The 12,354-nt window shown below is 38.6% G+C and overlaps 1 protein-coding gene across 3 annotated transcripts in view; it reads right to left on the reverse strand.

Moving 5' to 3' along the window:
- The window catches only part of LOC139954365 (S-adenosylmethionine sensor upstream of mTORC1-like), a 46,949-nt gene that overhangs the window by 11,624 nt on the left and 22,971 nt on the right, over window positions 1-12,354 (reverse strand). Inside the window, exon 1 of one of the 3 annotated variants that reach the window (XM_071954128.1) lies at window positions 9,123-9,404. The exons of the other annotated variants lie outside the window; for them this stretch is intronic. Within the exon in view, the coding sequence (XP_071810229.1) occupies window positions 9,123-9,207 (85 nt within the window). The 5' untranslated portion in view covers window positions 9,208-9,404. Of the gene's footprint in view, window positions 1-9,122; window positions 9,405-12,354 lie in introns of those variants that run through there. 3 annotated transcript variants of the gene reach the window in all.

Below are 12,354 nucleotides of genomic sequence, written 5' to 3' on the forward strand. Positions count from 1 at the left end.
GGCCAGCCAGCACCCCCTCACAACGTTTGCATCCGTTGATCATTAATACCATTCGAAACCCCCTAGGTTTGCAGACATTTTGAACCTCAAAGGCTTTTAGGAAACTGCAATTACATTTTGTGCGTGATACTAGTTATGTCTTAATGTTTGCCCCCAAAACTGTCTACAATACACCCACTTTGTGGGTAGAAACATGTCGAGACTGGAGATCTATAAAACACTACAGTAAAACCATGGTCTGAAGAAAAATTTGATGAATTTGAGTATCGGGGCTTTTATTTTATACTAAAACACAAGCACGAGGCCAGTAGTTTCAGTGCCGGGCCAGTAGAAATATAACCAGACAAGTCCGATGGTCATGTTTTTTTTTATTGAACAACAAAACAAGTACCTTACTGTGTACTAATTGGAACAGAAACAAATGTTCATGGGTTTACTTTCAAATTCAAAGATACCTTTTTAATTCCATTAAGTAATACGTCTTTATAACCTGATAAAACAGATGTAATAAGACTTCCTCACAACGACATGTTGTTTCGGACTCAGTAATTTTTCTGCTTGACAATGTAAACAAAAACTGAAAAAAGTGGTGTTGTACACTGTGTGCTAGTTCGTGGCATCTGTGAAGAAATTATTCTATTTTGAGCTAGATATAGCGGGCCAGAATTTCCTTGACTTTGTACCAGAATTCTATGCTTATTTCCTGTGATTCTCTGAAGCTTGATGCCGCACTTGGCCACTTGCTTTCATCCCAAATCCTTGTGAGGCTTTGACACCATTGTTCACCGCTTTAAACCTAACACTGGAATTCTTGGTGGAATTCTAGACTCTCTGTTGATGAGGATGATAGATCTTACGAACAAAAGCAGCCTACTCAGCTAGTGCTTTTATCCTCCGTATTTAATATCGCAAGGGAGAATCACCGGACAATAAGCAATAAGTAGTAATGAAGGACCTATTAATGGTAAACCCAGTACCATCAATTAACTTTGCCCAGCGGGAAAACCAACACTATGCTCCCACTGGTTAAGTTAATTTTAAATTTAATAATATCCGACTGTAAATGGTACAGTGTAATAGTACAGTGTAACTGATGCCAATGACGGATTTTAAAAACCTGCTTGGTCCAATGTACATTGCTTTAACGTGTGAAGAAAATAGTAGACAGAACACAGGCTGAGTCATTATTACCACGCTCCTCAGTTATCAGGCCATTTCATCGACATGGGGCCATGTTATCATGGCATGTTATTTTCACGTGTGTATGGCAATATGACTTTATGTGCTTACTCCCTCATGCAAACCAAGTAAAAATTAAAAATGTGGGCAATGCGTGTCAACGTTTTGCCATTTCTAACTGTCAATTGGTATTGAAAATAAAACTAAGGTATTTATTAGACGGTTTTAAACATTGTTCCAAAAGCGCCTTATACTACCCGTGTTCGTTGGCCTCAATTTGAAACTTGCCTGAAACCTTTGGAGTATGCAGCAATGGCATGCATTTGGGCACAAAGGTTGCGGTTCATTCATATCACCAATCTCTATCCAATTACTCATGATGAGAAGTACTTATATTCAAGTGTCAAACCCAACAACACAAGTGTCACAACATGGATTCAAACCCTAAGAACTTTCACAACCTAAACCAATCTGCTGTGACATGCTCTGGGGACATGGAGTACAGTTGGTTGAGCTCAGCTCATTGAAGACATTAGGAGTCCCAATGGATGCCTTTGGCTGTGGTTATGGCCACCCACAGCCTCAACAAGACTGCTGAGCTGCAAACAGCTAAACAGGCTTACAAAGAACATTGTTATACCTCGGTAACAAATTGTGAAGTTTGATTGGTCGAGAACCAATCACGTGACGTGCGACAAAAACGCATGTACCATGGCTAAGGATGGGCGCTAAGCGTAATGCACAGCGCGGCGGGTAACATGAAAAGTGATATACACCGGTGTACATCACCTTGATCGTTCCCAGTGTTGGTCGATATCCAGCCCTGTGTACGAAACACCTGCGGGTTCGAGGGAACAGTATCGAAGGAATTGTTTCTTGTTGGTCTGCTTATTGAACAATAAATGCTTCGTCGTAATAATGTTTGATGATAACAAAAGAACTTCGAGAACAGGAATATTAATGTTACCATTTTCCCCCTCGTGTGTACAAAACGCCATGGACCCGTCACAGCGTGCAACAATTGTATAATGTGCCCTAGCCCTGGAATAACAAAGAGGCCATAATGGTCATGGTGTATGTTGCCCCTGGTCTTAGCCTTGGTGCCCTTGCAAAAGTTTCCTATACACTATATTAGCGTCCTTGGCAAATTCAAAATGGCCCTGCCCTCTCAAAGATGAAATTCCAGACCATCATATCCTTCCTTTCCTATCAATCACATCATATCCTTCCTTTCCTATCAATCATTCAACATGTTCAAGAGGAGAATGAGGGAGGTTGGGAACATGTCCTCAATGTTAGTGTGTGCTTGCCAAGTAATTTGCAGCTCTTTTGTGTGAATGGTTCTGATTTTCCTTAAAAAGGAAAATTTTGGTTCGGTACTTTCTTTTATTGACCCCATGCTATTACCCCTTGCACTATGGGCAGCGCACTCGCACCAATCCTGTCCCGCACGGATGTCAAAATGTGCACAAAAGCAATTGACCCCTAAAATGGTGGAAATGGTAGATGCACATTTTGCGGATGTGTGTACCGCGGCTACAAGGGCTCAGTACCTACACTTGCGTAATGTCAGCTGGTGGGAAATTCCAATCAGGATCATCCTGGCCCAAGAGTACCCAGCCAAATCCTGCCGACACTACAAATTAGTGAGTTTTAATTCTCCATGGGATAGAAGTTGTGTAGATAAGTGGATGCATATCAATCAGTTGTCATCGATTTCAGGCATTTGACCTTTGGTTCAACCCATATAACTGTAGCTTTCCTATATAAACACATTGATCATAATTCATATCCCCTCTCTCGTTCACAAACTGTTTCCTTTCCTTTTTACCCCCACCCCTTCTTTTTTGTTTAACTGTGGCATGACAAGGGTCGTACAACAAAAACCAGGAAACTGATTCTACATGTTGTACCTTTTTTTTGTTTGAAATTCTTTTATAGGCCATGTGGTAAAATTTAGGTTGAGGGAGTTTGTGATGACAGGTCATACATGTATACATGTAGGTGGCAGAGTGTTGTGATGGAACGGTCTGGTGACCCGTCCCGTGCTCAGGGCTTAAAGCAAAAGTAAGCAGGATACAGTCACAGAAGCATACATTGGACATGCTGTTTTGACTGGTAACCTAAATTCTGAAAGCATCATTTTGTTTCATGCTTAGCTATTTTTCGTGCTGAAGCGGATCTTTGAAATCGGCCCCTAGTGTTGTAAGTGTGTCTGTTTGGTTCCAGTTGTTGCAAGACACTGAACCATTATTACCTCATCCATCAGATTGAGTGTAAAGCCACAGGTCCAGTGTGTTTTGTAAAGTACACTCATGGCCCCGGTCCCAAGAGGCTCTCCTCCAATATTTCTTGCCTAACTGGCTGCAGATTTTGCAACGCCACCTTGTGAACTCTTACAAAGTGCTATGGACCTTGGATCTCATCATTCGAAATAACTAATTGTTGTAAAACTATAATAAGCACTTTTCCTAACAGCGCCTCATCGTTTGATAGTAAGCTCCCAAAGCCTTGAAACTTCATGAAATTGTAGGCTTTGGTTAACATTGTTTAAATGTAGAAATAAACAAATGAAAACTTAAAAAAAAGCTGTTGTATACTGTGTGCTAGATCATGGCGTCAGTGACAAAATAGATAGCAGGCCAGAATTTCCTTGAATTTATACCAGATGATATATATGCTTATTTCCTGTGATTCTCAGAAGCTTGATGCCAAACTTGGCTCACTGCTTTCTTTCCAAATCCTTGTGACAGTTATGTCTAAGATATTTTGAGTGTGCGTGGCCTGGATATAGCGAGCAATCACGATAGTGGAGTGGTAAAGGAGTCTTGCACCAAGACTAAACTTATTACAAGGTAGAGGGTGAAGATACTACGGGGAGGGAATTTTACTGTATTGTATTTAGGTTCATGAAAAGTCTACCAGGGCCCAAATTATAGAGCTGCTTAAAGACAGTGGACACTATTGGTAATTGTCAAAGACCAGTCTTCCCACTTGGTGTATCTCAACATATGCATAAAATAACAAAGCTCTGAAAGTTTGAGCTTGATTGGAGTTGAGAAAAAAAAACACCCTTGTCACACAAAGTTGTGTGCTTTCAGATGCTTGATTTCGATACCTCAAATTCTAAACTTGAGGTCTCGAAATCAAATTCGTGGAAAAGTTACATCTTTCTCGAAAACTACACGTCACTTCAGAGGGAGCTGTTTCTCACAATATTTTATACTATCAACCTCTCCCCATTACTCGAAACCAAGAAAGGTTTTATGATAATAATTATTGTGAGTAATTACCAGTTGTGTCCACTGCCTTTAATAAAAAATATTCCTGAAAATAGTTGTTTGCTGAGCAGAAATGAGCAGGATGCCAATCACAAATTGTGCATTTGACATGTTAGTTTGGCTGGTAACCTTTTTTGGGCGAGCTTAATTTTGTTGTGTTCAGCTACTTTCTGTGCTTAAAATTAGTTCCAACAGGTTGGTTTTAGGGATGCCCCGGGAGACCAAGCCATGTCCCCTCAAGTTTATTAGGTTAACTGAGGATAATGTGTCACCTGGCTTAATTTCCTTCTCATGTTTCATTTTAAATGTCAGCGTGATTGACCTCCTTAATAAGAAACACCAACAAGATGTGTTTGGTTTTGGCATAATGTCTGGGGAATATTACTGACTACGATCTGGGATCCACCCTTTCCACTTTTACTCTTGTACATGTAGTACATGCATCCGGAATGTACATGAATCCCAATTTCGACGGAAAACTGGTGCAAGCTGTTTGCATTGGGATGGGGGTGGGGATTCCACAAATGTTCTGTTTTTTGGTCACGTGAGGGTACCTGTGAACCGAATCCACTTGATGCAAAAAAAGGAAACAAACTAGTTTGTTTTCATTGCTGTCATTACATGTATTATGTTTATTTGTGAATTTCGTCATTTATGCAAGAAACTACATACAGACATTATGGCAGTTCAAGTAAGATAACACCGTGGTGCAAAAGTGACGTCTTAATTGGCCCAAAAATTGTCAATTAGGGGGCGTCTCAAAAGTCGGGCACGTGCCTAGCGCAAAAGTAGTTCATGCGAGCATATGCCCGCGATACTGTGGACTGCTGGAACGTTCCACAGGACCGCTGCACTGTGCCGGCGATTCAAAAGGAATGTTCCTGCTGAACGGAAAAATGTGCTTCGTTTGTAGATGGGCCGAGCTGTTTATTTTATTAATGCTTGATTACGCGTGTAATGGATTCTCTTGGTATTTGTTCTTTGCTGTGATAAATTACTTCTTCTGAAGTGTTCATCATCGAGGAATGGTCTAGTTAATTAATATAACTTGAAAGGACAATGTCGTTTTCAACACATTATTCTGTTGCTATTGTTTTTGTAAACACCAGGGGCAGGTGGGTTGAGCAGAAATATCCGCTCGCTCTCGTCGCAACAAACCAGTATAACTATTATAATTTCGTTATAAATGTTTGGTGCGTTTGTTTATGCAGAAATTGCCTACTGCTGTGTAGACCTATGAAGTTTGACTCGACTAGACCTGTTTTGACCGACAGCCATACAATGACCTTTAAGTCAAATCCATGACTGTGTCAAACCCACACTGCCAGGGACAGATTTTAATCCAAGTTGTCAAATTTAATTAAGCTTGAACCCCATTGTACACATTCAAATTGGGTCTAAATTGAGTCAAAATAACAGCTATGAATCTGGCCATTGCATATTTAAATTATAAATCATTATATATAGTATATACAGAAGCATAACCTCAACCTTAGTGTATGCTCAACTGAGTATGTCCGATTGGGAGGCAACCTTTCTGATGTTAAGTTTTTTGACCCCATCTTTAAAAAGTACCAAATGAATATGACCATTTGAGGCTGATAAAAAAATGAATCTGGTCCCATTTTATGAAGTCATAATTAGATCCAGTAACTCAGCAATACCATGCCGAGTGCATGACATCTGCCATGATGAATGGCAAGTAATTTGTTGTTTCGTACAAAACCGGCAGGATGTGAAGTAGGTGGATGATTGGGTGAATCAGAAAATATACTTATTGCAAAATAAAGGTGGCCGATTGCAAAACTTGCATTTTCAGTCTTTAAAGGATTTTTCAGTCTTTAAAGGATTTGATACCTTTTGTAGGTCAAGTTTTTGACCATGACGTGAATCCCTACTCACTGAGAATGAAGATGTGTAATATAATTTATCAGTAGAAGTTTCAGCTTCATTAGTAGTCAGGTTTTGAAGAATAAAGCGAGCAATGTTTTCAGGAGAGTGCTGTAAATGCTAAAATAATTCTCACTCACTGAGATGAAATTTATTTTTGGTTTTACTTATTTCCCAATTGCTACAGCACCCCAGCAAGTAATATTTTTAAGGGAAGCTTTCCACCATCATTATCGTTCAATCATGTAACTTTAATACAAAAATCTGTGTACCTGTGTGTTTGTGTCCTAAAAAAAGGAATCAAACCATTTACTGTAAGTCCTTTAGAAGATTGGTTTGTCATTGTATTTGGTACAGATTGTATCAATATAAACCACAAGGGAAACTGACTGGGTAAATTTGTAAATGATTTTTGAGGTTGAACAAAGAATTGACTGGAGTGGGATTCGAACCAACGACCTCCAGATTAACGTGCCGGCGTTCTACCAACTGAGCTATCTAGCCCTATATTGGCGGTGTCCCTATTTTGTCAATATCTTTGTTCGGGGGTGCCAGTCAGAAGCCATACAGATTGTCTGGATTTTATGAGCCATAACTCCTAATCCATACAGTACTTGTATATTGGTGTAAGAGTAAATCGACTTTCTTTATCCCTGATGCAAAACTAACATACAGTGTATTATAAAAAAAATACAATAAATTTTCATTTGAATGCTACATGTAGTAAGTACAGTACTATACTTGATTACTCACAAAGTGTCAAGAAAACTCTCACACGCTTCGCTAATGTTAAATGAGATGTATAAATGATACAACTAGCATTCAAGCAATATACAAGATTTAAATTAGACCCTTATGGAAATCAAGCTACATAAAAGTCACTGACTTTCTTTGGGTTATCCCTGGGTATAGTACAGTGTAGTTCAATTTGTCGCATTACATTTTTTTTCTTCAGATTGTATGGCGTAATGTTTTCTTGTTGATTTTCAAATGAATTCACATACTTGGTAAATTTCTGAAAGTATGAGCTGCACGGATACCCAGCTGGTCAGCCACCCCTTAGCTAATAGTGTTGCAGTGGTCAAGTGGTTAGACAGCAGGACTTGCAATCATAAGGTTGTGGGTTCAAATCCTTCCAAGCTAACCACTGATTTCACAACGACCAGAATAAATGTTGCCTTCTAGTTAATGAATCATGATTTCTTGACTTGTGTAATTCATTATCATAGACGTTAAACCAATGTTTGTATGAGAGAGATTGGCTGTTGCCAGCTTGCCATTTAGATGCCTTTTGGGAGGTTGCTGAGTTACCTTGATGGGAATATCATTCAAACAATATTATCTCTCCAATATCTCTTGCTTATCACTCAAAAGCAGGGAACAGGATTGTCAAGTTATCCAACTGGCCCAGCCTCTTCCTTGCAATGTACTACCCATATTCACTTCCTTAACATGCTTGATGTAAAAAAAATAATATTGAAAACCTGCATTTTTGTATGCATACGTTTTTACTGGGAGTAGGAGCCGATGAATGGACCAATATTTTGGACTTTGTCTTCGCAGGGCAGATTTGATTGGCTAAATTTATAATTGTTTTTTATTGGTTTACAACATATGGTGTGGCCTTAAACCGAACTCAATAAAAGTTTAATTTGTGACCAAAATAACATTTAGGAAGTCAGCTTTGAACTTATGCATACATGTACCTTGACTGAGTCAGTGTTTATAGAGTTTTTATTACAATTTCTGAAAATAATAATAGTTATTTATTTGGGATTTGAGGCATTGCATGGTGAGGTATCGTTAAATATTTGTTTGTTGTAACAACATGTGTGTATCTACTTACCAGGTAGATTAATAAATGTTCTTGAGCGAACCTGCTTGCTTTTATATTCTACATCCGAAAATCTACTCCGTGGTAGTAGAATATAAAGGAAGACAAGTTCTCAACAGAACATCATCTACCTGGCAAGTAGAGACACACATGGTGTTACCACAAACTAAATAATAAGTCATTTACGTAAATAAAAAAACAGTATTGAACAAAACATATTTTACATAAGGTATTGCTACGGTTAAAATGCCACTTGCGACTTTGCATAATTAGCACTATGGAAACACAAGTTGCACTGTAAAGCTCGGTTCATACTTTTGAATGCGATACAAATTTTAACGTCATAGGCTGTTTTCGCTGGACTTGAACAAAAGTCAACTGATGCAAATTATTCGTTGCTTCGCATTCCCAGGAAGTATTAACCAGGCTTCAATTTGTTGGCACAAAAGCAAACAATTACCTTCCAAATCACATAAAAGAAAAATTTATAAATTTACAGACAATACAGCCAGCCTACAGACTAACAATCTCTGTAAAATTTTACTGTTGTAAAATTTTACCAAATGTAACTTGTGTGACGAACAACAGTTTTTGTACTGTCCACGAGACAGTATCTTCACGAGAAGCTTCTTTTGTTTGTTTTGAGCTGCATCAGCTGAATTTCTAAATTTATTTATACGCAGAAAAGTTCATTGACCACTCGCGCAAGGAATGTAAGAAACAGTTGTTTGCACAGCATTAAAAAAGCTAGGAGTTTAGGAAACAAAATACCGATGATTCCACACAGCACTTACGCACAAACGCACAGCTGTTTGCATAGCATTAATAAAACATTTTTAATTATTGCCGGTAAAGATGGAAAATTTCACAATGTGTGACGTCAAAAAGTCAATGTGGAAACTATACTACAGAGTGATTACCCTTGAATAGAAACTTACTTTCATAGAAGTACGTAACCCTTCGCGGGCATATGTATGAAATCCAGCTAAGCATGCTGTCACATGTAAGTAAACTCCCCCACATATATAGAATCCGTCAGCCTCCAAACTTAACCGGTGGACACCTCACGAGTAACAACTCCACTTTCAAGCCTATTTATACACACCCCCTTGTATCACTGCACACTGAACTTTTTTTTTTTTTTTTTTTTTTTTAGACGGGGGCATTTATTATGCTAAATACAGCTAGAGAGTGGCAAGTTTCCTGTTTGAATCAAGTCAAATTGATGGGGGCAAGGGATAAGGGATTGGGGACCTTGAGAAGGGGAGGGGGACTCTTGTGAAAGAGGGGGGGGGGTTGGTGATGATGGGTCTGGGGTTAGTGAAATGTGGGACCTGTTTGTGAGTAAATAACTTCCATATGATTAAAGGGCACTTGCTGACAACTCTGGGTGGGTAGAACATTATTTGGGAAACCTGATGGGACTAAATATAGCAAACTTACTTTCCTAGTAATTTTGCATACAGTTAGCTGGAAATCATGCGATGGTGAGTAAAGTCAGTTGGGTTACGTCACTTAAATTGATTAAAGTGGTAAGATACGATCATTTTGTGGTAGAAGTGTAACTGTATGCATGCAGAGCTGTCAACATTTCAGCATGCATCAGGGAAATTGTTTAAAACAATGATGTTTAGAGTTACATTCAACATAACAGGGAAAATGTTTTCATGATAAGGGAGTTTCAAATTTGTTAATCAGAATATGGAAACACTTGTCTACTTTCAGGGAATTTTCTGTCGAGTCAAGGAGAGCTGGCTGCTCTGTGCATGATGTAAAACATAGGGTGAGTACCTCGCAAATGTAAATTACTTGATAGGTGCTTGGTAGATAGGAGATACCACCTGGATTCCAATGTACTCTTGTATTTGTGTACACTCCTAGGGAGACTGGCAACATAGAGCTAGCTAGCTCAGTTTGTTTGCTTGTTTGTTTTTTATTTCCAAATATCACAGTAAATAATCATAAAATATACAAGAAAAAGGAACAAAGGGTGATAAGAGGAGGGCACCAAGAAAAAGCCTAGGCTTATTTAGAGCCTGGACCCTTCAAAATATAAATTAACTGGTTTTAGTATAACAATAACAATGTGGAATGATGAAATGAAATTACAGTGAAAGGTATAATGCATACAGTTGATATTGTTCGCTTTTTAACCCAGAGGTCGTTGTGGTTCCAGTCCTACTCTAGTCAACATTTCTTTGTTTAACCCCAAAATCTACTAGAAGCACCTTATAGTTTATATTTCTGCAACAGGCTGTAGGGGCGGTTGCTGTGCGGTTTCTTTGTTTTGGGGGGAAACTACAGGGGAAAAAACAACATCCTGCTCCTGCCCCTAAAAAGTCCACATCACTGTAAAAAGGTTATAGTTGACGTAGGCAGTATACATTAAGGTTAGCTGTCTCTTAAAGTTAAAGAGAAGAGTCTTGGACCAGGTGCACATTTATCTCTGCCAAAGAAATGTTAAGTGGAGAGGGGACGATAAGAGATTGCAAGGGTGCCAACTTTAAAGAATTAAGTAATTTTACCCTGTAGTCTCACAACATGCGGTCGGTGTTTCATCATTTCAGACTCGGTTACAATTTATATTTTTCTTCTCTCTATGTCCCTTTATTTATTGAATTGTTTGTTGCGACTATTTGCAAAGCTGCCAGCATGTGCATCTTGCAATCAGGGAGGTTTTATACACAATCAGAGAGATGTTAAGAATTACATTAGAGCATAATAGGGAAAAATCTTCCATAAACAGGGAGATTTTCAAATTCGTCAATTATTCCCAATGTGTTAAAAATATATGTATTATACTCTATTATAATTGACATTGCGCTTTCTACATAAATATTCATCACAACAAACTTTTTGATTGATTTACTGAATGGGTTTTTATGGTTCGTGGAGTGAAGCGTGATACCAAACTATGCCAGAGTCACTATAAGACAACCCTTCATTTCCACAACTGTGGTGGGATTTTTACTGTGCCTTACACAATACGTGGAACCTATGGTATGACCATGCTAAAAGGGCAAATCAATTATAGTACATGTAATGTGTCTAAACATGTATATACATGCACATTCTTCTAGCCTTATAGCCTTCGAGAAAGACTTTGCTAGGGTCACAACATCAGACCATTAACTATTTTTCTTGTATTTACACCTGTGCTAATGCAATTGCATTGGCTCCCAGTTAAGTTTCGAACAGTTTACAAAATTCTTCTGTTAACTTTCAAGGCTCAAACATGTCAATCTCCTGCTTATTTATCTGAACTTGTTCATCATTATTCCCCTACTCGGACTTTACGATCATCTCAACAGTCATTGCTTTCTGCTACTAGAGCTTCTTCCATTTTTTATGGCCGCAGATCTTTTTCTTACGCTGCACCGTTTCTTTGGAATAGTCTTCCTGTGCATATTCGCCAAGCTAATACTTTACAATGGTTTAAGTCCCTGTTGAAAACTCATTTGTTTAAAGCTTCTTTTTTGTAATTTGCCTATTTGTATCTTGTATCTTTCTCTAATTGTTTATTTTATTGTTTCTTTTATGCGCTTAGAGGCTTTTGCATTAGGCGCTTTACAAATGTCTTATTATTATTATTATTATTTAACTACTAAGAAACAGATTTTGACAAAGTAAACATTATGCAAAGGTAATCCAACCCCATTCATAAGGATGACAGGCTTGTCAGATGGACTTAGTTATCAGGGCATTGTTTTGGTATCAGAGTCACCTCAAGCTTTCGGTCTGGAATCGAAAAGGGGGCCCATGGCCTCTGTCATCGTGGTCTTGGCCTTGGTGTCCCTTCAATAGTTTTCCCAACGGAAATCCCTCTGACAAAGGAAAATTGCCGTGTCCTCTCGCTCTTGTGTAGTCTTAATCACCAACAGGAGGACATCATACCATGTCTTTGAAGTTTGATCTTTCCCACCCACCCTAATCCCAAGCAAGTTCAAGCAAATTTCAAGGACACAATTTTTAACAAGATATCCTCTCACATATCCTGTCTTAGTGAGCAGTAGAGCAGCCCCTGGGTTTGACCTGATCCACGTCACATCCTCAGGGGAGACACTAACGAGCTTACATTAATCATGTATTAAGCACATAATCCCGAATACCAGTTGTCATGGCTTTAAATTGAAATGATGAGTTTGCAGCGCTCAAGTTATAAAAACTTCT

This window comes from Asterias amurensis, chromosome 2, assembly GCF_032118995.1.
Source record: "Asterias amurensis chromosome 2, ASM3211899v1".
In the NCBI taxonomy this organism is placed as follows: Eukaryota; Metazoa; Echinodermata; class Asteroidea; order Forcipulatida; family Asteriidae; genus Asterias; species Asterias amurensis.